The sequence below is a fragment of the Simochromis diagramma genome, unplaced genomic scaffold (assembly GCF_900408965.1).
Source record: "Simochromis diagramma unplaced genomic scaffold, fSimDia1.1 OVJJ01000323.1, whole genome shotgun sequence".
Taxonomy (NCBI): Eukaryota; Metazoa; Chordata; class Actinopteri; order Cichliformes; family Cichlidae; genus Simochromis; species Simochromis diagramma.
This window is the reverse complement of record NW_024386770.1, coordinates 417,564-444,266: the sequence shown is the minus strand read 5'-3', so window position 1 is coordinate 444,266 and position 26,703 is coordinate 417,564. Positions and strand designations below refer to the sequence as shown.

The 26,703-nt window shown below is 43.9% G+C and overlaps 1 protein-coding gene across 3 annotated transcripts; it reads left to right on the top strand.

Moving 5' to 3' along the window:
• Positions 1–365: 365 nt before the first annotated feature.
• Positions 366–26,703, top strand: siah2l (seven in absentia homolog 2 (Drosophila)-like). 3 transcript variants are annotated; one of them, XM_040038154.1, is made up of 3 exons: positions 374–948; positions 22,728–22,907; positions 23,515–26,703. In XM_040038154.1, exons 1-3 carry the CDS (start codon positions 502–504, stop codon positions 23,884–23,886), a joined length of 999 nt encoding a protein of 332 aa, XP_039894088.1. In that variant the 5' UTR covers positions 374–501; the 3' UTR covers positions 23,887–26,703. The 3 variants fall into 3 exon arrangements, with proteins under 3 accessions (XP_039894097.1, XP_039894088.1, XP_039894080.1); XM_040038146.1 differs by lacking the exon at positions 374–948 and adding an exon at positions 7,881–8,735; XM_040038163.1 differs by lacking the exon at positions 22,728–22,907 and having other exon boundaries at positions 366–948.

The window sequence follows — 26,703 nt, the reverse complement described above, 5'->3', positions numbered from 1 at the left end:
GTTTGCAGCAAACAGGAGACGCCTGTCACTTTGGCCACCAAGCAGGAGCAGCCCAGCGCGGCTACAACAGGTCAGCTCTGCTAGGACCGACACAAAAGCCGTTTGAGACCACGCTGAGGTGCTTGATTATCATGATTCATCATTTTAGGGGGAAAAATCCCACAAAAAGTGTTTTGCTCAGTTACAAAAAGAATAAAACAACAACAAAAAGCAAAGAAGAGAAAAACATTAAATTCTCACTTCATTCATTTTTTTTAAATTTATAATTAAATAAGTTTCTAATATTCTATCCTGTTCTATTGTATATATTTGTTCTTTTATGCGACGCTGTTTGTTTTTCTTTTGCTTTCAAGCCGAACACGACTCCACTCTCTGATTGGCCGAGCGGCCTGTCAATCTTTGACGTAGCGGCCAATGGGAGGAGCCGACAGGCGATACAAACTAGCAGCCGCCATGTTGTGTCTCCGGGGGCCTCGAGGGACGTCCGGTAGTAAACAGTAGATGACGGTACCGCCTGTTCGGCAGCTCTCAGGAACGGGACCGCAGCTGGAAGCTATGAGTCGTCCATCTTCAGCCGGAGGTGGGGGACTCGGGGCCGGGAAAGCAGGCGGAGGGAAGCACGGGGGAGCGGGAGGCGCCTCTGTTGCCGCAGCGGCCGCCGGCGTGAGCTCCGTGGCCGGGTCGGGGTCTGCTCCCCCTTCCTCCACCGTGTCCATGCCGGCTACCGGCCTCGTCGGACAATCCTCGGAGCTCACGGCGCTATTTGAGTGCCCGGTATGCTTCGACTACGTCCTGCCGCCTATCCTGCAGTGCCAGGCGGGTCACCTGGTCTGTAACCAGTGTCGTCAGAAGCTGAGCTGCTGCCCGACCTGCCGAGGCCCGCTCACCCCGAGCATCCGGAACCTGGCCATGGAGAAGGTGGCCTCCACACTGCCGTTCCCCTGCAAGGTAGACCCACAGACACAAACCGGCCCAGCTGATACTCACACACTACATCACAACTCTCTTCACTTCAGTTTGTGCACAACTTCCTCCACGCACACCTGTCACGTGACGTCATCAGAGCCAAACTAGAATTTCGACTTATTTTCCAAGAAAACGTCTGACACACAGTCAACGGAGTTAAAGGTCAAAGGTTACTCCAGAAAAGTGTTTTCGTTTTTTTTTTTTTACGTGCTGAGTTCACTGCCTGTAGTAATAATCGGACGTTGAAGCATCACTGCTTAGTTCACTGCGTGCAATCAGTGAAGGAAAGTCATGTCACAGAGTTCATTATGTAATATAGAAAGAGTATTAGGACGACATTAAGAAAAAATATGATCAATTTGAGAATAAAACCAACATCTCAAGAAAAAAGTCAAATTAGTTATTTTGTAGAGGATTTGTTTGCTTTGAAACATCTTCTTATCATATCTTGTGATAACATCCATCCTCTTTGTTGCAGGTGTAATCATCGATATCCTGGCATTTGTTCATTGCCATTTCATTTTGTACAAATTCGGCCAACGATTCCACGATTGTGTGTTTGTTCTTTTGTTTGATTGGTTTTTCCTTTCTTTTCAGTGTCCTTATGCTCACTGTGTATGAACACACTGCAGTGATAAAGGAACTAAAACACATTTTAAAGTACACATTCGCAATATCATTTGGTTTTATTCTCAAAAATATCAATGATTTTTATTTTTTTACGTGGCCCTAATACTCTGTCAGAGTAATACAACCAGGAAAGTCCAGAGTCTGTGTTTAGTTCAGTAACTGTAATAAACATAGTTCAGCCAGCAGTGATGAGTCCACTGATTAATCAGGACTCGTCACTCTGCTGATTGTTTCCTCTGTTTGTCTAAAACCTGCAGATAAAAATGGATGACTGGTGTTTTAATCTCCTGCATACCAAAGTGACTGTAGAGTGAGAATCGTGACCAGGTTTTAAATAACATGTCCAACAAGTGTGCAGCTGTCCACATACCTTTGGCCTCGCAGCGTGTCGACTGATTGGAGCGGCGGCTCTGGTTCCATTACACGCACATTAAAGTTGAATTGTGTCTCGGCGGCTGAAAACTGAGTCCTGACTCTGACCCTGAGGAGGAAGAGGAGGTCTGATATGGACACAGTTTCCAACCTGCATAGTACAGAAAGACTTGATACAAACTGAAAGTAGATGTTTCACAGCTCGCTCAGCTCAGCAGGCTGGTTACAGGACAGACTGCCCTCTGGTGGTGTTTTCATGCAGTGCACGTGACCTCAACAGAATATGTCCCCAAGAGTTTAGGGGAGAAAACATTAAATTCAGCTTAATTTGAGTTTATTGAAGCTGTAAGTGAAGATCATGCATAAAATTTGGCTGGTCGACGAGCGTTTCGTCATCATTTAGATTTCAACCCACGAGAATCTCCTCACCACTCGTACACGTCCTGCTGCCCTGTAATCATGTTGTGTCGTTATACCTCCTGCAGACAGCAGGCTCATGCTCATTTGTTTCACTGTTGCTGTTAAAATATGTTTTTTGTTTCTGTTGTGATGATCTTCCTCGTCTAATGCTTCTTGGTAAGTGTCTGCAGGCTGGTGTAGATGTCAGCCATACAAATCATTTGGTCACAGATGTTTTGGGTTTTTTCAGGGGAGGTTTGTGTTTTGAAAAGCCCGAAAATTCTACGTAGGACCCAATATTTACTGAGCTGTTCTCTACAGTAGGAGGTAGAGAGGACATGAAACTCTACATATAATGGCTGATTTACACCACTAAGTCCTGCTCTCACACCTGACATATATTACACTGTCTGTGAAGCCGGCTTTAAGAAATAAGTGCTTAAAGTTTTAAAAAGATGTTTGGTGCCATCTTCTGTCCGTACAGAATGTGACGTCATGTGGTTGGTTGGCTGGTTGTGGCTAACAGACTAACATTAGTTTATGTTAGCTAAGTCGTGACAGTGATGCTATTGGCTTTCTGAATAGCAGCATGAGGTGTAAACATCCTGTAGTCTGGGTACAGAGCTGCCAATAATGCGCTCTGCAGTCAGACTGTGGCAGTTTCCATACCAGACTGTGATGCCGCTGGTTAGGATGCTCTCCGTGGTGCCTCTGTGGAAGGTGTTAAGGATGGGTTTGGGGAGGCAAAACCTTCCTTAGTCGTCTCAGGAAGTGCAGTCGCTGCTGAGCTCTTTTTGTCACTGATTTGGTGTTGCTGGTCCTCTGTGATGCAAACACTGAAGAATCTGGTGCTCTTCACTCTCTACTGTGACACCAGCAATGCTGAGCTGGAGATGGACCGCCTTGGTCTTCCTAAAGTCAACATTGAGACATAGATTATTGTCCTTGCACCAAAGTGCCGTTGCACATCCTCTCTGTATGCAGCATCATCATCGTCCCTGATGAGTCCCACCACTGGGGTGTCATCTGGAGACTTGATCATTTGGATTGTGTTGAAGCTGGAGGTGCAGTCGTGGGTCAGCAGCGTGATTAGTGGGCTCAGCACACATCCCTGGGGGGTGGAGGGCATCTATGCTCAGTGTGATGGTGTTGGATCTTATATTTCCAACCTGTACTGTCTATCAGTGAGAAAGTCCAGGATCCAGTTGCAGGTGGAGGTGTTGAGTCCGAGCAGGTCCAGCTTGCTGATCAGCTGTTGGGGGATGATGGTGTTGAATGCTGAGCTGAAATCAATGAACAGCATTCTTATGTGGGCGTTGCGTTGATCCAGGTGTGATAGAGCTAGGCAGAGTGCCAATGAGATCGCATCACCCATTGATCGTGATATGCGAACTGTAGTGGGTCCAGTTTGGGGGGGAGCTGCTTCTTGATGTAACTCAGGACTAGTTGCTCGAAGCACTTCGTGATGATTGGAGTAAGTGCTTCTGGGCAGTAGTATTTGAGCTCCGAGGCTGTAGCTGTCTTTGGCACAGGTCTGATGGGGGGGGGGGGTTAAAGCACTGTGGCACAACAGCTTGGCTCAGGGACATGTTGATGACGTCTGCTAGGACAGCGGTCCCCAACCCCCGGGCCTTCAACCGGTACTGGTCCGTGGGTCGTTTGGTACCGGGCCGTGAGAGTTGAGGCTCAGGTGTGAAATGTTTGGTTTTCAGGGTTTTTATCGGTTTTCAGCGTTATTTTGTTATCGTTTTTATCGTTTACTCGTTTTTTCTGGGTCTTTTCACGTGTGTTATGAATAAATCTTCTTTTTTTTCAGTACTGGTACTAGTTTCATGTCGTTGTATTTATCCGTGACACCTTAAAGGCCGGTCCGTGAAAATATTGTCGGGCATAAACCGGTCCGTGGCGCAAAAAAGGTTGGAGACCGCTGTCCTAGGACATCGGTCAGCTGGTCAGCACAGGCTCTGAGCACATGTCCGGGTATATTATCTGGTCCAGCAGCTTTGTGTGGGTTGACTTTAGCGAGAGTCCTTTCACTCGGGCCGTGGACAGGGACAGCACTTGGTTGTCTGGCGAGGGGCTGGTTTTCCATGCTGGCTCATTGTTTTGAGTCCCAAACCTGGCATCGAATGTGTTAACTGCGTCTGGTTGAGAGGTGTTTGGGTGTCCCGCCACATTCGCTGAGAATCTCCTGACCAGGCAAAGAGATCACTGACTTTCTTTGAGCTTGATGTCCTTGGTTTGCTTGGTTGAAGTCCCCAGCGATAATGAAAAATCCCTCGGGGTGGAGAGATTGCAGGTCCCTGACGGCCTCGTACAGCTCCCGTAGCGCCTCCTTAGCATTAGCATCAGGAGGAATGTACACTGCCACAATAACGATGATTCTGAACTCCTGCAGCAAATGATAAGGCCTGCACCTCACTGCCATAAATTCAACACACGAGCAGCCCTGCATGCTTTTTCAGATGTGGGACCACTTTAGTGCTGCAGCAACGAGTTAATGTTAAACTGAGGATGTACTGCCCACTTTGCCCTCTGTCTCTCTTTAGCAGTAAGTTGTCTTTACAAATCGGATGTGGCATGCACTGCGTCAACGCTAACTAGAGTGAAGGACTCAAAATTTGCGCCGCGCTTGTGAGTACACAAGCAGATCGATCAGTCCCAGTATTAACACTGTACACTAACACAGTAGCTTTATTACAAAATACTAAAACACTGGTTTGATGAGTAGGAACTTTATTGTATTTAAGCAACTACAGAGAGCAGCAAGGATCAACTGTCAAGCTAGTCATGCACATTTCTGCTGATATACTGTGTGCCATGGTTTTCAAATAGGGCTGCCACGATTACGTCGACTATCAAAATCTTCGACGACTGACTTAATAGTCGACACGCTGTTTGAAGCTTTGTAAGATCACAAAACACGCAGGAATAAGTAGCAGGATTTAAGAGTGTAATAACGGACTGAGACAGGAGATGGCAGCACTGCATGTACAAGGATGCCAGCTGCCGTTAAATATATATTTCCCTCATTTTTACTGGTGACTGGTAGGAGGTAAGCTGCTGATTTCTCCAGGAGGTGGTTGTGTGTGAAGAACGTATTTGGCAACATTCAGTCGTTGGACAAACAGGAGGAAGTTCTGTGTAACTCCTTGAAAACGGTGAGCTGAGGTTCCCCGTAAGCGCTCACAGCTAACGCTAGCATCGCCAACGCTCGATCAGCTGACAGTGATCTTTGAACAAGCTTCAAATTCTTCACAGTGAAAATCTCATTCTCCTCAGTCATAGAAAGAACAAACAATAAAAATGATGATTGAACATGATTATTGATCAGCTTAACAAACCTGCATAAAAATGTGTTTTACCATAAAGCTAAAAGCTGACAGGTGTGAATAGGGCTGTTCGATATAACGATATAAAAACGTCTATCGTTTCATTTTACGCTATCGTTTGTTTCGTGGTGTCGCAAAAATAAACTGTTTACGGCAATATGATTTCACCGTTTTGATGGTCATTTCTTCAAGTTCTCTCTTTCTCTTATATTTAATATAACCACACTACGGACGGACAAGTGCAACAACGACGGTAACACCATCGCGTGTCCGCTTGTCTAATTTCCACATAAACCTTTCACAATAAAGCTCAAGATCCTGTTGAGACTTTTCAAAATAAACTGAATCACGTGAAAGAGCAGATTATTTACGGATGAGAAGTAAAAAAGACGCCAGGTGCTAAAAAAATAAACCTTAGACTCAAACATTAGAACAGGCTTTTCCCCGCAGCACGCCGTGTAATAAATACTCACAAAGGAAACGGCGGCCGTTACAACTTATGTCTAAAATGTATCGTTTTATGCATCGTTAAAACACTCGACTGCAGGTACATGACGCGCAGCTGGAAACACTTCACGCAAGTCGAGCTGCCCGAGATTCACAGAATGTACAGAAAATAAGTTTTTGTGATTCATATCGTTATCGGACGATAGATGTCTTATATCAGGTTATAAGATTTTGGTCCTATCGCACAGCCCTAAGTGTGAAACCATCACAGATCTGGAGGTGAAGGTAACTTGAAACGTTACGATGTTTCAGAGTCGCCTGTGCAGAGCTTTGGCTGCTGACTGTCTGGCTCTCTGAGACACAGTGTGCTGGAAGGTAGAGCTGCAACTATCGATTACTTTACTAATCCATTACTCGATGGAAAACTCAATAGATTAATCGATAAAAATGCTTTTGTCTTATTAATGAGTAATAATATTCAAAAGAGAAAAAAATACAGGTCTTTTAAAATGAACTGCTCGCTGACTTCTGTTTTAGGAATTAAAATGTTTTTGTTTCATTCGTCAGAAAACAAAACCTCTATTTACTTGTGATATTACTTTTTTGTTTTTTAAAGAAACATTTTCTTAAAAGTAAAAATACAGAGTCAAAGTCAAATACAACAAGATAAATACACAATCTAAACTGAGGCATAAACATCAATCTTTACTGTGTGTCTTTGAGGCTTTACGTTTAGTGAACGAGTGAGTTTGTGTGAGCCAGTATATCAGCACTCTGACGTTTGCTCTGCGCTTTGATGCAGAGCTTTTGTGCTGCTGAAAACAAGATGGTGTGATGATGTAGACGTTAATTAATCTTGGCAATAATTTTACCGTCCTACCTGAAACCTGTCAGGTCAGTTTTACTGGCACATGTACATTTTTATAGACTTTTGGAAAAAAGCTTTAATTTTTATGTTTTTAAAGCTTCTACAGTTGATCTGACAGTGGTGCAAGATGAACAAATCTGAGAAGGCTTCGTATTCAGAATGATTACAGATGTCAGGAGTGAATCAGCGCTTTGTAGTGGTTTTCTTTGTGGATGTGAATCCAGCAAACAGCATATTGCATTGAATTTGTTTTAAAGAGCTGTCAGTAAGGAGGCAGACACCAGGAACAGACTTCAGGCAAAACCTGACTGATTTTATTATTTGATGTGCTTGAAGTGTCGTGGATTTTTGCTAGGACCAATTCTGTTTACATTATACATGCTTCCCTTAGGCAGCATCATTAGAAGACATAGCATACATTTACACTGCTATGCAGATGACACCCAGCTCTATCTATCCATGAAGCCAGATAACACACACCAATGAGTTAAACTGCAGGAATGTCTTAAAGACATAAAGACCTGGATGGCCGCTAACTTTCTGCTTCTTAATTCAGATCAAACTGAGGTTATTGTACTCGGCCCTGAAAATCTTAGAAATATGGTATCTAAGCAGATTCGTACTCTGGGTGGCATTACCTTGGCCTCCAGTAACACTGTGAGGAACCTTGGAGTCATTTTTGACCAGGACATGTCCTTCAACGCACATATTAAACAAATATGTACGACTGCTTTCTTCCATTTGTGCAACATCTCTAAAGTTAGAAATATCCTGTCTCAGAGTGACGCTGAAAAACTAGTTCATGCATTTATTACTTCCAGGCTGGACGACTGTCATTCATGGGGATTCAGTTTTCAGGCCCTTCTTCCAACCAGCTTCCAGTTTGGATTCAGGAGACAGACACTGTCTACTTTCTTTGTATTACTGTAAGGTCTTTACCTCACAGTATAAAGCACCTTGAGGAAATTGTTGTTGTATTGGTCACACACTGTGTCACCAGTGTGTGAATGGGTGGATGACTGGATGTGTAAAGCGCCATACAAATACAGGCCATTTACCATTTTTACCAATATGTTGGAATAGAAATAAAATTGAATAGAAATTATTTTATTTCTATATTCACAACAAAACAAAAGAGTGAAGACAGAGGTCCTGTGTTTGGTCTCAAACACACACACACACACACACACACACACACACACACACACACACACACACACACACACACACACACACACACACACACACTGTGCATGCAGAGCAGTGCTGACAGATGCTTGGAGGAGGAGGATGGCACTCGGTTAAGCGATACTCCCCTTTTATTCTCTCTCTCTCATGTTTCCCCGCCCCCACTGTGTGTGTGTGCGCGCACACGCTGCAGTGTCTCAGTGTCGGTTGGAGGACGCACGTTTTTCTGCTGCTCAGACAGTCAGAGGGAGAGCTCCGAGAGACATTCACTAAAAACCAGAAACAGTGATCGAGTGTGTGTCGGTGTTATTCACCGCCGGTCAGTCAGACGGACGCCACACAGCTCACACTCAGAGTGTGTGTGTGTGTGTGTGTGCGTGTGTTTAGGCCCTGCGTGTTTTGTTTTTTCGTCACCACAGAAGAAGAAAACAGCTGCCCGTGTTTTCTTTTCTGCTGCTGCAGCAGGAGAGGGAGAGCGGGCGAGCGAGGTTCAGCTGCATTACGGCTGCGTCTGTTTGATCCGACAGGTTCTGGTACGTTTACCGATCGATTATCGATTGATTTGAGTCATCAGGTTGGTTTGAACTGATGTTGATGTTTACCGCCTGAACTGGAGACGAATGCTGTCAGCTGTTGATCAGAACAACGTATGAAAATGTTTTTGTTTGTCAAAGTAATCGATTACCTGATTCATGTTGGTGGTGCAGCTGTGGGTCTGATTGATTAATCTGCCAGTTAATTTCCTCATTAATTAAAATGATAATAAATATGTGTACAGTGAAGCAGCAACAATGAGTATTTGATTGTCGATTGTGTTACTGCTTGTTGCTCTTCAAGCCAAAAAAAGCCCATGAAAAATATTTCTATTTCTACTTCCTCCCATGTTAGAGACGTTTCACTGTTTTATGTTGTTTTTATGTTGTTTGTACAGCATTTGTGGTTTGACTGTGAGGCTCGGTGTTTTCACAGATGATTTAAAAAAACAAAAAAACAAATTTACAGCAAAAAACAGTTGAATTAAGCGTTACACTGAGATGGCTGTTAGTGTGAATCGGCATATAATAATAAATAAAACATAAATAAAACTAAACTGAATCAATTTCATCTACATTAGATGGAAAACAGCGAGCACGTAAGTCTCTTTTGGCTGCTCCGGTGTTTCTTAAATGGCCCCCCACATGTTTTGGTTTGGATCTTCCTCCACTTGATCCGGACTTGGGACCAGCACTCGGAGTACTCTCGTGACCCGGATCTTGTATTTGTGTCCCGGTCTCAAACTGGCATGCAGAGTGAATGTGTTAATCACTGCAGCAAAGAAAACGCTTCATTCAAAAATGCTGTAAAATCACTGAGTGTCTTTGGGCAGTTTAAACCCAGACGATGAAACGTGAAAATAATTGGCAGATTAATTAACAATTAGAATAAACATTCACACTGAACCACAGGGTGGCGCTGCTTAAACAAATTGGGGGGTAGCTGACATGTGACGTTGGACAGCAAACATTTTTATTTTAAAATATTTACAAGTTCTTTTATTTTATAATTAAAAATAATATAAAACATTTTATTCTTTCTGCCAACAAAGCTCATGTTCATACCCTCTCAAACTAAACTAAACACTAAACCTGTGTTTTGAGTCACAGTGTGCTACGATTTCACCACAAAAACATTAAAAAAAAGTTGTAAATTTAAAAGTGTATGAAGAGTTTTCAGTAAATGAAAACGGTGCCTAACTGACTCTAATATAAAAAGAAAATGTTGGTTTGTTGGTCTCGGTGTTTTGGCTGCTGCCATGTTGGACTGTATTTGGACAACAGGGTGGATTGTTACGTTAGCAACTAACGTTAGCTAGCCTGGCTGTAATGGTGCGGATACCTGCTAATTAATGCTCAGATACTGTAGAATTTAAGATAAGAAGAACTTTATTTATCCCGAGGGAAATTCTTTTGTCATACACATGCTCAATGCAGCAGAGAGAGGAATAAGATATACAGTATGTACAATAGAATCCAAGTATACAGTAGGATAGTGCAAAATATGATATCAAATAACTGTAGCAAGTAACAATATAACTATTGTTACTTGCTACCATATCTAGTAGAATTAGCCTCACACGGGCCTGTTATTGGATCATTGCATTAAAAATGCTCAAATATACTCACACAGCACAGAGATCCAGTCCAAGGATTCTGCAGTTAGCTGAGGTGAAGCCTAGCAGCAGCTAGCACCTGTCTCATCGTCCACCTGTCAGAAAACTTAATGCAGTTAGCAATAAAGACCTAAAGTGTTTCTGCAGCAGGCTCTTTGTATGTGTTTATTTCTATAGTCTATCGAGATCAGCAGCATCGCTATAGCCTGTCGCTGTGATTTTTGCTAATTTACTGCTGGCCTTATCTGGCCTTATATTCACAGACCATGTCATTTCTTTTTGTTCTTTGATAAATCACAACAAAAACAGCCATCATCACTGAAAATCACTCAGATTTTTATTTTAAATAGCAATATGGCTCTATAAACTCACATGGTGCGTGCGGTGAAGGCTAACGCTGCTCAGGCGCCGGTTTCCACACAGATTCCTCACAGTGAGAACAAAACCATGGAAGCAGCCTCCCAAACCAAAGGATGCTGAAGCACACTTTACAGTCACAGGTGAGGGTTTGAGTCTGAACATGAGATTTGTGGACAATTAGAAAAATATTTGTATAAAAAAAAAAATGTCCCCATTATTTAATCCAACTAACATGAGGTTGTTTCATTTATCAACGTTGTTGATAATTAATGTGTGTTTTTTGTTTCATACTTTGAAATCTTTTACTGAGAAGAATAAGCAAGATGTTTGAACCCATCAGCTTGGTTTTATTTCATGGTCCTTTGAAGTTGATCATGAAAACAGAAGAGGTCTTTTTTTTTTTTTCTAAACGCACCATTCTGTTAGAAAATGTACTGATTAATAGCTTTACTGTGGTTTTGGATACTTGGTGTGAATATAAAGGTGCTCCTGTACTGTAAGCATGTATTCAAACCAAACTCATTATGTTTGTTTTCAAGACTCTTGCAGTAAATCTGAGAGCTCACACTAAAGCAGACTGAGGCCAATCGTCTGACTTGGTGAGTTAAACAGAAACCAAACATGGTCAGACGCTCGTCCGGTCTCTGTCCTCCTGTGAACTTCTGATCACTCTGCTATATGATCTCCACGTGGCTCTGCAGTCTGTCTGAACAGCTGCTGCTTGTTTTGTCCTCCTGTCTGGTTCAGTATGGTGAGCCCGAAGGGACAAAAGACTTGAGAAATCAAAGTTAAATTTAGAGTTGGAGCCTCTGAGTTTCCAGGACAAATTTCAAAGAAAGGAATTGCACACATGGAGCATGTGCAGAAGAACTTTAACTAAAGTTTTGATTCTGACTTGTAGTGTTTAAAAGAGTGAGAGACTTTTATGCTGGTGAGCTGTCGGCTTCAGCAGGAGTCAGCCTTCGTCATTGTCCGTAGTGATGAGTTCAAATGTCTTGTTTTGTCCACCCAACAGAACCAGAAAATACTCAGTTGTCTTTCACAGAAGACCAAAGAAACCTGAAAATATGAGCTGAAAAGATCAAAAACAGTTACTAGAGTCGACTAATCAGTAAAATTGTTGCAGCTCTAGCCTGTGCCGATGCTGTGCCCAGCCTCCTGCCTACCTCTGCTCAGAGAGTTGGCTCACTGGCGCTGCCTTCTGGGCTGGCATCACCGCCATGGGGTTGGTTCAGCTAGTGCTGCAGGGCTGACCGCTAACACCGTACAGCAGCAGCAGCATGGGTCAGAGGTCAGGGACAGAGCCCGTCGACCTGTCGGACGCACCAAACCCCTGCCGGGCAGTCAGGTGAGTCCTGAATGATGCCGGCGAGCTTTAATGTACGGCTGCGTCAAGACAGATTTTCAGTTTATTTTTATTTTAAAACACATCATCACATTTTGTTTATGGATGCCCAGACATAATTCAATTCAATTTTATTTATACAGCGCCAAATCACAACAGCGGTCGCCTCAAGGCGCTTTATATCGTACAGTAGATCGCACAATAATAGATACAGAGAAAAACTCAACAATCATATGACCCCCTATGAGCAGCACTTTGGCGACAGTGGGAAGGAAAAACTCCCTTTAAACAGGAAGAAACCTCCATCAGAACCAGGCTCAGGGAGGGGCGGGGCCATCTGCTGTGATTGGTTGGGGTGAGAGAAGGAAGACAGGATAAAGACATGCTGTGGAAGAGAGACAGAGGTTAATAACAGATATGATTCAATGCAGAGAGGTCTGTTAACACATAGTGAGTGAGAAAGGTGACTGGAAAGGAAAAACTCAATGCATCATGGGAATCCCCCGGCAGCCTACGTCTATTGCAGCATAACTAAGGGAGGATTCAGGGTCACCTGGTCCAGCCCTAACTATATGCTTTAGCAAAAAGGAAAGTTTGAAGCCTAATCTTGAAAGTAGAGATAGTGTCTGTCTCCTGAATCTAAACTGGAAGCTGGTTCCACAGAAGAGGGGCCTGAAAACTGAAGGCTCTGCCTCCCATTCTACTTTTAAATACTCTAGGAACAACAAGTAGGCCTGCAGAGCGAGAGCGAAGTGCTCTAATAGGGTGATATGGTACTACAAGGTCATTAAGATAAGATGGGGCCTGATTATTTAAGACCTTGTATGTGAGGAGCAGGATTTTGAATTCTGGATTTAACAGGAAGCCAAAACAGGAGAAATCTGCTCTCTCTTTCTAGTCCCTGTCAGGACTCTTGCTGCAGCATTTTGGATTAGCTGAAGGCTTTTCAGGGAGTTTTTAAGACTTCCTGATAATAATGAATTACAGTCGTCCAGCCTGAAAGTAATAAATGCATGAACTAGTTTTTCAGCGTCACTCTGAGACAGGATATTTCTAACTTTAGAGATGTTGCGCAAATGGAAGAAAGCAGTCCTACATATTTGTTTAATATGTGCGTTGAAGGACATGTCCTGGTCAAAAATGACTCCAAGGTTCCTCACCGCGTTACTGGAGGCCAAGGTAATGCCATCCAGAGGAAGAATCTGGTTAGATACCATATTTCTAAGATTTTCAGGGCCGAGTACAATAACCTCAGTTTGATCTGAATTAAGAAGCAGAAAGTTAGCGGCCATCCAGGTCTTTATGTCTTTAAGACATTCCTGCAGTTTAACTCATTGGTGTGTGTTATCTGGCTTCATGGACAGATAGAGCTGGGTGTCATCTGCATAGCAGTGTAAATGTATGCTATGTCTTCTAATGATGCTGCCTAAGGGAAGCATGTATAATGTAAACAGAATTGGTCCTAGCACTGAACCCTGTGGAACTCCATAATTAACCATAACATAACGTAACATGTGTCATGTTTTAAAGAGCACAACAACTTTACACTTCCTTGAAACGTTTGTCGAGTCTTGTTATGAATCAAACGCACCTCACGTAGTTCAGTTTGAGGCAAGATGGCTGAAAGAGAAGCTCGATCTACAAGTTGCAGTGAAGTGTGTCCATGTGTCTTTCATGTCGTAAACATCTGACTATACTAGAGACAAAATCTGAACAATGTCCTCTGAGCGAGCGTTTGTTACACTAAACAAAGTAGGGAATGAACTAGGCCTGCACGATTTTGCATAAAATGAGAATCACGATTTTTTGGCTTAGAATTGAGATCACGATTCTCTCACGATTTTCTTTTCCAGTATAAATATTTATTGCACTTATTAACTGCACATCAACTTCGTAACAGTTGAGACTGAACATAAAAACAATAAATAAACATAAAAACAACAAATGTCTCACGTTTTGTTGTTGCCGCAAAATGTTGTACTGCTTGAAATTCCGTCTCCACCGTTGCTCGACGCTGCGTGTATAGAGCAGGTAGTGCAACAATAGAAAAATAGTTGCGGGACGGCACTGTGTAGCGTTTGTCGAGGGTGTTGGATCATTTTCCTAAATCCCTCGTTTTGCACAGTGTCGATGGGAGCCATATCTTTGGTCAGGTGATAAGTGATAGCCTCCGTAATTTCTTTGTGCCTGCGGGAGGTCGACGTGTATAGGGAAGCGCTGTATAAGGTTCCCGTTATTGATGTTTGGGTGGTTGACCGGGACGGATTTTCTCCTGTCATTTTCTCGTCATCCCTGACGTGCTCTCCGTTGTTTTTTCCTGCCTAATTTTAGCATCACACGGCACAGCTTCTGTATCACGTGGTATAAGGCTCCGCCCTTGTCATTTGTTGAGCAGGAAGAGTGAGCGCTTGTTTTCATGCAGATTACGTCCAGGATCAAAATGCGGTACAATCGTCGTCGTCTTTTTTTTTTTTTTTTTTTTTTTTTTTTTTTTTTAAATCGTTGGAAATGAGATCGCACATAAGTATGAATCGAGATCGCGATTTTCTAACGATTAATCGTGCAGCCCTAGAATGAACCAACACTGAGCTTATGGACTGTCGTGTACACCAGAGCTTTTTAAAAGCTTACTGTAAAGTTGTGCTGCACGTGAAGCTGGATTGCGACAGTTCTCGCCGGTATCGCTGAGCTACGTCTGCACGAATTTCCTCGCTCGGTGGTTGGATCCTGTAGCGTTGGTCGTCCTTTTTGTTGCAGTCTTGCATCTTTCCGCCTTGAACTGTGAGGTCCAGTTCATGTGTTGCTTCACTGGTCATGGTCGCAGAGTGAAGCAGGAAATACCAGCTGCAATGCAAAGGGTGAAGCTGGTGTTCATCCAAAGGACTGGGGCCTCACTGCAACGTCAGTTGAATATGTCTTTGGCAATTAACGCATCTGCAGAGGTGCACCTTTTCATGTCAGAGCTAATACCATACCAGTCGCATCGTTTTTTCCTCACAAGGTCCTTGAAAAGACCACGAGCATCATCTGATTCTGCAGCGTACTGGAGGTTACTTCGGCCTACAGACCAACTGCTTCATTCGACTAAATCTAAACCGCAAGTGAACTAAAGAAACACTTCTTTCAACCAGAGGCAGGAAGACTGTCTGAAAGTATCTGATAAGGCAATGGAGGTTAGTTGATGTGCTTTAGCTTACTGCAAAGTTGCGGTTGTGAGAAGTGTCGGTAGAGCAAAGGTGCTATGGCGTATGTCTTAGTCTAATAATAAGGTGAAAGGGTCTCTTCTTGACTGCAGGTGTGCTGTGGGTTTACAATGTTTGAGCATGACTGCTTTAGGAGGCTTTATCAACGTCTTAGGATGTGGCTGCATCTCTCATAGAGATAATCACTGAGGTATACACATTTTCATAACTTCTAAGATATGTGCAGAGTTTGATAAGCTTGTCAGGCTCCTTGAAGAAATGACTAAAAATAAAAAAGAATAAAGGGGTCTAAAAATGGGCTTTGTTGAAATGGAGAGACAAAAGCCACCTTTTATGAGGCGAATGACAAATCCAGAGTTGGTTAAGCGAACCAGAGTCCCAGCTCGTATTCAGATGCCGTTCACTGTGCACATATGTGTCTGTAATCACAAGCAGCATCCTCAGGCAGGTGGTGAACAGCCGGCAGGAATACCAAAACCATTATCCTGAACCACAGCGCCCTTCATCGTCTCACCAATCCCAACAGAACAGATTCATCAGATCTGCGCCGGCTGAAGCAGCAGCACAGCCAGGAAAGCACTCAGCTGAGCTCAGCACGATCAATACCAATCAGGCTGAAAGGATCAGAGAGGCTGAGCGAGACGTGCTGCTAAACGAGTTAGGGGTAAAGAAGCCTCCCTCCTCTGCAGTCGGGTTTTTATTAGGAACAAATGAGTCCAGTAAGTTTGACTGAGATCAATGATGAAATGAGGTTAATGGATGTGAAGATTTAGCTACCCTAAAAACCAGCCTTGATGGTTCAGGGTGGAGTTTGATACCTCGGCTGCACAGAGCTGGTTTTCTCTTTTATGGCTGACTGATAATCAAAACATGACTCAGCAAATAAAAAAAAATACTTTAAGACCTCAAAGATGAAATTCATCGAACATAATGAGACACTTATATTTACAGTGCAGCTTTTCACTGCAGCTACCTGAGCACATGTTGGCTTTAAAGGAAATGTGCTGGTTTGAATCACATCTATTTATCTGCTTCACACACAAGTTGTCCGTGGTGTTCCACGGGGTTTGTGCTTCGACCAACAGGTTTTTCATCATCCATGCTTCCTCTGTGAGAAAACCCTGCATACATTTGGTTTGCCCGTAACTCCCAGTACTGTCATACTTTTAAACCCAACAATTTACTCTACAGTTTTGGTTTTCCTGTACATGACAGATGTTGATTCATCAGATTCACAGCAGACTAATGCAGAGATGTTCAGCCTGTGTTGGTCAGGACTGCGAGGTGTTTTCTGACAGCAGGTTGTGCCGTCTGAGTCCTGATGAGACGCTGCACAGGTTTTGTTCTAAATCCTCTGCTAAAACAATCTGGATAAGAGGATTCCTGCCTGCTGTGTGTTTGGGACAAAGTGACAAAATGTTCTGAGCTGTTCTAAATCGAGTCCTGAAAATTGATCGTGGAAATCAGGTCATTGTTTTTAGTTCTGCTCATATCTGCGTTTTGGCTTCAGAAGGTGGTGGACATGTTTTCTGGGTTTTGGACAACAGATGAATATTCATATTACATTTTTTTTTTTTTTTAATAGGTTGTAGTTAATAAATCACAATTTCAACTAAGTAATCATTCCAAATAAATAATCGAAACCCAGGACAAATGAAGAACAACTCATGTAAGTTTATAAATTAGCTTACAAGTTAATAATTCAGAGAGCTGCGCTTGTTACATCTGAACCAGCAGTTTGCTTTAATGAATAGAAGTCGGTTAATGTGGGCTTTGTTTGTGTCTGCTGCCCTTTCCAGGAAGCCGCTGCTGTGTTTTGACCCGCAGATCGTAAATATTTAATCACTGAGTAAAGCTCCTGCTGAGCAGCGATCGAGGACTTCGCCTGCAGTGGCTTCATGCCTGCTACATTATTCTGATCATTAATGCTGTCGAGGCTATTTTGTGTCCCTTGGTTATCGATTGTCTCTAGAGCTGAACTGTCTCTTTGGTGGGGTTGCATTGAGATGACATCCATACACCCAAACTCTCAAGTTACTAAAAGCTCTATGAACAAATGGGGTGCTGTAATAGTGTTACCCACAGGAAGTGGCTTGTCAGCGTATTCTTTGCCAACTGGTCAACCCATCATAGCATATTTAAGTTTATCACTGGTTAATTTATCATCTGCTCTCAGTTTAGATCCAGGTAACCAGGATACCCCAGAAACATCCATAGGAGGCTTCAGTATAACCTTCAGTTGGGGGGAAAGTTCAAACTACGTTACGCAGATTGTCTCTCAGAAATGGGAGTCTGAAGGAAGCTAACGAGCCAGATCTGGTTGAATTTGTCTGAAAAGTCTCATTTCATTGAGAGCTTTTGTTTAAAGCCTGGACTTGGTTGAGAAACTGAGTGAAACTGTCAGTTTGCTGGTTAGTCATCGGTTACTGGAAAGAGGCGCTCTAGTCCTCACAGGCTTGAACTGGGCTCCTGGTCATGAGTCTGATGCTGTCTCCTGACCTCGCAGCAGGTTGTGCTGCCTGTTGTAGTAGACAAGTGTTTCACCAGATCTGTGTTAACACAAACAGGAAGTGGTTCGTGTTATACATTAGTGAATAAATGGATGATACATCATCCTGTTTTCTCCTCCTGCAGATGTGTAGGTGTGCTCCTTATCCATCCTGACAGCCAGACCCTCTCCAGCAGTCGCCTTCCAGACGTTAATCTACTTATCGTGCTGCCGACTGAGATAACGCTCAGTCTCTGACAGCAGTTCTTCAGGCTTAGCCAAAACCGGTTATATCCTATTTTATTAACAGAGCGTGTTTGAGGTTTGTTTATTGTGTTTAGGCAGCAGAGTGATGCTTTACAGCTTAAATGATTACTACACTGGCCAGAATGCCTCAATAATGAGCTTCAACAAAGGCAGATCTGCTGTCAGACATTTTATCCTCACTGTATTATAAGCACACATTAGCAGAAATCACAGCGTCTTGTTTGGCGTGAGAATGTTTCGTTGGGTGGAGACTGTAGCGGCTGAAGCTCAGGAGGCTAAATATGTTCCACTTTATCACCAAAGAGTTCTCTGAGCGTCCTGAGGGTAACGACCTGCTCCCCATCCTTCAAGAACAGCAAAGCTTCAGAAGCTTTTTTTCCTTTGCATTTACACCAGTTGCATTGAATCAGTGGGAATGCTGGTGTTTGGCGTGTCACTGACACTGAGGACAACATGATCAGAGCTGTGAGTTTGGTCCATTTCAGTTTCATTTTCTCAGCTCTCTCAGCCACAGCAGACCTGCTCCACTCGAGGACCAGAGATCCAAAACAAGCTTGAACCTCCCCACGCCAAACTCAACCCACCTCATTCCCAATGTACCAAAGCGTGACCGTGAAGCTGTTAATTCACCGGTTGCTCTGCATTCCTGCTTGACCTCCAGCTCTGAGCTGTGCGTGACTCATAACTTAACAACAGTTTTAACGACTGTTAGAAAAATTAGCTAATTTCTAAATCGACTGTCAGGCAGACCCAGGACTCGCTGGAGGAGGCTTCCCTGCTTGGACCGCTGCCCCGGTGACCTGGCCCCAGATAAGCAGGAAAAAATGGATGGATGGAACTCCGACACTAAATATCAGTTACTCCTAAACTTGAATTGTACTTCTGCGTCGGGTTTATGGCTTACACCATAACCAGAACCCCAGTTTAACCTTAACCTAAAACCTTTTACATAACCTGATGTGCATCTGACTACACATTAGGCCGACGCATACCACGGCAACTTGGATGGCGTGAAACGTTGCTGTGTGGGAGTTAAAAGGGTTTTGTGGTTAATGCGTGAGTTGGATGTAGATTTGCTGCAGGAGTCTAAATGAAGTCTAGAGACTATCTGTGCTGAGGAAGGAACTAAAAACTAGAGACGGACCGATCCGATATCACGTATCGGTATCGGTCCGATACTGACCTAAATTACTGGATCAATATCGGAGAGAAATAAAAAATGTAATCCGATCCATTAAATATCATCAAAGCACCTCACAAAACTTGTGACATGGTGTAACTCGGCTCATAACCGTAGCACGTCGGAGCAGTGTGGTCACGTGATAGAGCGGCTGTGGCGTGTGAGACCTGGTTGAGCATTCGGAGCCTCGCTACCAAACCAGCATTTCATCTCCGAGGAAGTTACCCCAGAGAAGTAAAGCAAGTGTGTAAGTTCATCTCTGAGTGTTTGTAAAGCATTCCAGCGTTAAGCTTAACAACCGATATATGGAGCGACTGCCTCTCTCCCTCTCCCTCTCCCTCTCTTGCTGCTGCTACTTCAATCATGAAACTGATCAATGATCAGCTGATCGGCTTTTCTGTCGCGACTCCGTCTCTCTTCTTTGTTTTTGGTCCACTTTGCACCAAAAAAAGGAAACCAGCGGCTGAACAACAGCAGCACGTTTAACCTTGATAAGCTGTTGTCAGAATGTATTTACTTTCTACACCAGGATCTTTTTCTACAGCTGACGTAACTGTGCAGGGGCGGATCTAGCAAAGTTTAGCCAGGGGGGCCGATAGGGCATGAACAGGGAAAAGGGGGCACAAAGACATACTTTTCTTTCTTTTTCTGTCATGTCCAGCTTTTAATAAATAATTATCTGAATCTTACAACCAAAGTTTTCATCTGATGTAAGATGTATAGAAGTGCATTACTGTAACTGTTAAGTGCAATACTAAGCTGTAGTACTTTTTGCTTTTGGAAGGCACCACCTGTGCAGTCTGCAGTTCTGTTGAAGTAAGATGTTGAATTCATGGAAAAATAATTGATTTCTGTGCATTTTTTTTTTATTTTTTTTTTAGACATGCATTAAATTAAAGTAGATTATGTTGATTAAGCATCACGAGGCGGAGGGTGGGGGGTGGTTCCCTATGTTTTTGGTTTTTTTTGTTTGTTTGTTTTTTCTTGCTGCGAGTGGGCGACCCTATTAGTTAGCACTAATAGTACTCTTTAAAATACCAGAATAGGGAGGATGGTGCAGGTTTAAGTTTATTAAACTGATGAGTGTTGCTGAATTATGAAATATTTTGGGTGCAGTGTATTTTTTATTTTTTTTTTTACATACAGGTATAACAGAATAGCTTTAATGTTTTGTTTTTTAAAACTTGAGTATGAACTTACACAAAATGCAGCAAGATATTAAAAACACACTATATCGGATTCATATCGGTATCGGACATGAAAACGTGGTATCGTGCCATCTCTACTAAAAACCAAAGTCGCTGAAAAACAGACCAGAGGCAACACAGGTTTACCTGGTTCTTGCTTGTGTGAACATAATCATTCATGATGGACACAGAAAAATTGCCCAGCTGATGGGAAGAGGAGGAGCAGAACATAAAGTTCAAGAAAAACTTTGTGTTTGGTGTGAACGTACTGATGGTTCTTAAGTCCTAGAGAAACACTCAGTCATACTTTACTTTGTACTTTTGTGTTGAGTCTACGGAGTATCCTGGTGGCGATCGTGGCTCAAGAGTTGGGAGTTCGCCTTGTAATCGGAAGGTTGCCGGTTCGAGCCCCGGCTCGGACAGCCTCGGCCGTTGTGTCCTTGGGCGAGACACTTCACCCGTTGCCTACTGGTGGTGGTCAGAGGGCCCGGTGGCGCCAGTGTCCGGCAGCCTCGCCTCTGTCAGTGCGCCCCAGGGTGGCTGTGGCTACAATGTAGCTGCCATCACCAGTGTGTGAATGTGTGGATGACTGGATGTGTGAAGCGCTTTGAGGTCCTTGGGGACGAGTAAAGCGCTATACAAACACAGGCCATTTACCATATCCTGCAACCCTTACGCAGAGCTTACTCCATAACCTGACTTGCACTCTCAGTACAGCTAATGTCACATTGGCACAGCTCACAATTGCTGTGATTATTTCCTCACATTTCCAGCTGCTTCTGTCACCATTTTTCACCTTGATCGGCAGAATGGATCAGTTTGAACTGACTAATGTATAGTATGAATGTAATGTAAGTGCTACAGTTGAACCTTGTGTAGGCTACACCGATGTAGAAGTTGAGCTTAAGAAGAGTGAACTATCTCCAAAAGGTCTCAAAGTTTGAAGAATCTTAAAATGAGATCATGCTTTAGCTGAACAAAGTGGCCAATGAGACCTGAGAGGTGCTTCCTGAAGTTTAAAAATCTTCGGGGCACACGTCTGCCCCATTCCAGCACCGCGTTAGTAAGACTGGGAAAGATATGACATTGAACATCAGAGACATGGCACAGATGTGTTTTCTGTTCAAAGCTACTCTCATGCATATATTTGATGTATAAATAATGGATCCATGTCTCGATGATGTGCTGTGACAGCTGGGTGCAGAGCGTGTACTGTGTGGTGTTCCGGTGTCAAACCACCCAATCAGCAGTCATCTTCTGAACACGCCGTTCTCGTCTGGATGTCTCTCCCCTCATGTTTATGGATGCTCTCCCAGCACGCCGAAACCAGGGGGCGATGTTCAAACGGCATCGCTAACGACATCGTCCGCTTCCCCCGAGAGCCTTCCCGTCTCCCTGAGCTCCTCACCGCCTCGCTGTTTTCATACCTCATTTACTGCCTTCCTCATCACTCCCCCCCCTTCATGCCCCGCTATAAGCTCCGTCTGTCTGTAGTCAGTCTGTTGTTGGAGATGAAACGGGATGAGGGAGGGAGAGTCTCACCGCTGTGACCTTCAGCGTTTCAGAAAATGAAGGAGACAGCTGCAGCCATTACAGTAACGCACTCCTGTCTGCATAAAGGCAGCAGCCACCGGCTGTCTTTATATCCCAGCTTCTTAATTCATCCAGAAAATTTAAATTACCCCTCATTTAATGTCCTCTGAGCCGAGGCAACAGTTCAGACATTTATCAGGAGGAAAAATGTGGAAATGGCAAAAACATCAGTACAGAAGCATCAATGAACCGTTGAAATGAAAAGTGGTTTGTGTTGGACCTGGACTAACATAACAACGTTTCAGTTTAGTTTTTAAAACGAACCAAACTAACAATGACTAAAAATATTACAACTTTTCTGTGTTTATTCTGTTTTAAGCACACAGCATAGTTTTAACTGTAGAAAGTATAAATGTTGTTACTTCCTCAAGATGAGTGTTTACGCTGAACCTGGATGGCGAGGGCCGGATCTCAACAAGAAACCGTACGATGGCAGAAAAACTGTACGTTAGCCAGTGAGCATAACCAGTCTTTGTGACTCTTAATGGACTTTTATTAAGTATGATCTGAGTGAGTCCATGAACTCATCAAAGCGGTAACACCGGTCATGGCCAAGGGTCATTTTCCCCGTCATGTTACAACATTGAAAAGAATGCAAGTTTAAGGCACTTCCACATTAGTTCAAGTAGATTCTCGGTGAGGGAAAAGGGTCAATTTCCTTGATGTAATATTCATGTGAGATGCGACTTTCCTTCAGCAGCTGATGTTTCAGGTCGAGCGTGCCTCTAACTGTGTTGTGTGTCCTCCCTGCAGTATTCGTCAGCCGGCTGCCCGCTGTCTCTTCACCACAGCGAGAAGCCCGATCACGAGGAGGTGTGCGAGTTCAGGCCGTACACCTGCCCGTGCCCAGGAGCCACCTGCAAGTGGCATGGCTCACTGGAGGCCGTCATGCCTCACCTCATGCACGCTCACAAGTCCATCACCACGCTGCAGGTCAAGATCCAAACTTTGATTCTACAGACACACAGTATGGGGTAGAAACACGGGCAAAGTGGGAACCATCTTTGTTTGCAGCCTGTCCTTCTCACTGTTTCTGCACTTTGGGGCTTTAACACAATGCATCCACAATGAATGTCGAGCTGTCATGTCAGCGTTCCAACCGTTAACCAGTGTAAAGCTTATAGAAAGGGGGCTGCCCTGCATTCAGTATCAGTGGAACCTCTGAATCAAACAAAAGCGCCGTTTGAAGTAACCAGCAGATTTAACTACTCACCAACTGAACATGCAGGATGTAGTTGGAAGCAGCTAGGAGAGATTTCAGGACATCCTACACATCAGGTCTACAAGCTGCTGAGACAAACAATGTAAATTATTAAGGAATCCTCAGCAGCGAAACAGAGAAACACAGCACTGTGTAGAAACGGGATCACAAGTGTTCTTAACTCTGTGACCTTCGTGTAAGTGAACGTTTCACCTTTTCTGCTCACGTCTCTGACACCACAGCACTTCTTGGTTCTTCAGCTTTTTTTCCTCATGATTTCAGGTGTGAAGTGTGAAAACGTTGATGTCTTCCTAATCGGTACTTTTTTCCGTGCTGCAGGGGGAGGACATCGTTTTCCTGGCGACGGACATCAATCTGCCGGGCGCCGTCGACTGGGTGATGATGCAGTCATGTTTCAGCCACCACTTCATGCTGGTGCTGGAGAAGCAGGAGAAGTATGAAGGTCACCAGCAGTTCTTTGCTGTCGTGCTGCTCATCGGCACCCGTAAGCAGGCCGAAAACTTCGCTTATCGCCTGGAGCTAAACGGCAACCGGCGCCGGCTCACCTGGGAGGCCACGCCGCGCTCCATCCACGATGGCGTGGCCGCCGCCATCATGAACAGTGACTGCCTGGTCTTCGACACCTCCATCGCCCATCTGTTCGCTGACAATGGTAACCTGGGGATCAACGTCACCATCTCCATGTGCTGACTGAGCCGAGGGGAGCCTCCTGCCGAGGGAGGAGTTTAGGAGGTGCAGAGTGCACCTGCTGACAGCCTCAGTTGGAGTCGTTCGAGGAGTCGGCTCAAACAGTCAGCAGCAGCCCTTTGACCTCTGTGGTCAGCTAACGATGGACGTGGGGCAGAATGTCCTTTGGTTACCTGTCTGGAAAAGAGGGCGTCGCCTCGAGCCTCCAACACTCTCCTGATGGAGGAACGGTTGGATCTGCTGGTTCGACCGCAGCCAGGACGTCTGGCCTGGTTAGAGATTAAACTCCCGAGGACTCGGTCCTCATTGGTGGAAGCAAACACTTCTCTCTGCCGAAGCGGCTCCCTCTTCCTGCGTCGGGTTAATCGGCTTCCTGTCAGGCCGGCGTGTTCACAATATTCTGCTCTGCAGTTCTGGTGCTATCAGACTGAGTTTACGTTCTTCACCAGCAGAGGCCAAATACACCACGACTGTTACGACATTCACAGTTAATGGTTCAGGAAACGTTCCGATAACGTTCACGTCTGATTAGTTGTTTACAGAGAGATTCTGAACATGCAGAGTTCAGCCGTGGCTTCTTTATAGGTTAATGTGCAGATTATTTATTGTTTTGGCTTTTTTGTTGAAAGGAAGTGGAGAATGTAAAGATATTTGCTTTAGTATCACATATAACAAAGAAATCATCCAGTGATTATAGGACAGAGCGGTCATGTTTTGGAAAATGAGTCTAACCTTGTTGCCAACAGACCAAAAATATTCAGGAAATATTATTCAAGGTGAATTTGACTTATTTCAATAATCTCTGTGCACTGAAGGAGTTGGTGAAAACTATCTACATGTCCATAGAGGTGAGGCATGTGAACATGTTTATTTCTGCTGTAACGTTTTAGTATGAAAGAGGATAAACGTCATTTTAAGACTGGAATTTAAAGCAAAATGAGGAATTAGACACTTTTAATCCGAGGAAAATGTTTGTCTGATTCGTTAGTTTTCTTTGTCACGTGTCAGTAAATTAAAAACAGTCATTCTCATTCTCATTGGCTGTTTCCTCACACTTTTTTAAACCTTTTTGATAAACTCAGTAAAGAAAGGGCAGAGAGAGAAGGGCCGTGGGTCGGGCTGTCAGCTGTGTTTTTAATATGCATGTATAGAAAATGATCTGCAGGTTAATCCGTCTGTCTTCATAAAAAACAAATACTGTGAAAAAGCTCCACAGACCTGGAGTCAGCTGGTGGAAGAAGGCTGCCAGCAGTTCAGGTAAAGCAGAGTAATGTGAACACCAACATTCTGACTGAGAGGTTGCCGGTTCAGATCCCTGCAGCTGCAGATGGTGACTGATGGCGGGTCTCTGACTGGAGGTCGGCCTTTGACCTGAGCTGTGCTCAGTTAATCCTCAGACTTTCTTTAATCTCTGATAAAAGCAGTAAAATGGAGGAATAATCCTCCCGTCCCTCCTCCTGCAGTCCGTTTAGCCGCCAGCGCCTTACTTTTCTACCGCTAACCACCTCCTCCCATTCACCCGCTTTCTGAAGGGGTCTTGGTGCTGATGTGCTGCTTCTGGGAAACAGAAAAACGCAACGATGAGTTCAGAAGAACGGAGAGCTGCTCGTCTGCTCAACGCCACAGAGACACGACCGACACAAACTCTTGTATTTATGAGGAAATGTGGGTTTTAAAAACTAAATTCCTTCTCATGAAACCGTCATAGCAACTGACCAGAAAGATACCTCTGACCACAGACATGTCTGTAACTGAACCGCAAAGCCCTCCGAGCTCAGCGGCGTTTCCTCTGTGTTCATGAAGATGAAGAAAAGTCCAAAATAAGCCGATTTCTTCCCATCATTCATCCAAGTGTCTCATCCAGCTCTGGATTTTCTTTAGAGAGTAGCTTTGTATGATTCAGAGTTACGTCTTATTCTGATTGGCTGACTTCTGCTTTTGAGCTGTAGTCATTAGATTTCTGTGCTTGTAGAAAAACACACCCGGCTCCTTCGTACCTGCTCGATGATTATCGTGTTTCTGTGGTGTGTTATTCTTGACTGGTGGGTCGTGAACAGAAAACTGCAAATTTGAGCTTATTTGTCATAAAACTTGTCACATCCCACATTTCCAGAGTGGGCAGGAAACAGGCTTATTCTAATATGACTGCTGTATGTGCACACAGTAGAAACACAGAGCAAACACTGCTGTCTCTTTGTCTCCAGGTGTGGTTACCTCGACACGAGGGTCCCGGTTTCAGGGTCCCGTTTTTCCGTTTGTGGATCATTTTGTGATTTTTCAAAGTTCAAAGTTCAAAGTGCTCGCTGCAGTTTGATGTGAATCTTTGATCACAAACAATGAGAGCAGGAAACATCCTCCCACACACACACACACACACACACACACACACACACACACACACACACACACACACACACACACAGTGCAAAAGTCTTGAGCCTCCATCATGTGTTCATATTTGAATGAGGGTTTTCCAGCCTCTGAATGCCAACAACGAATCAGACTCGGTTTTAACAGCCTTGGAAATGAAGCACGAGGACGCACAGGGAGGTCCACAACCCGGGACGCTCGTGTCCACAGACACACTCAACAATAATCACTTTCACGCCGACTTTCCATGAAATATTTTGAGATATTGTAAATGAAGCTAAAGTGACAGTCTATTTTCTAAAGATTTATTCCTCCCACTCTTTGTTTTCACACGTATTTGTGCTGCTGTTTGAGATTTCCAGAGTACGTTTTCTACGCTCAGTGATGTTTCTGTTGTAAAGCTCAGTTTGTGATGTTTCTGTAATAAACAGGTTTGTTTACGCTGACCTT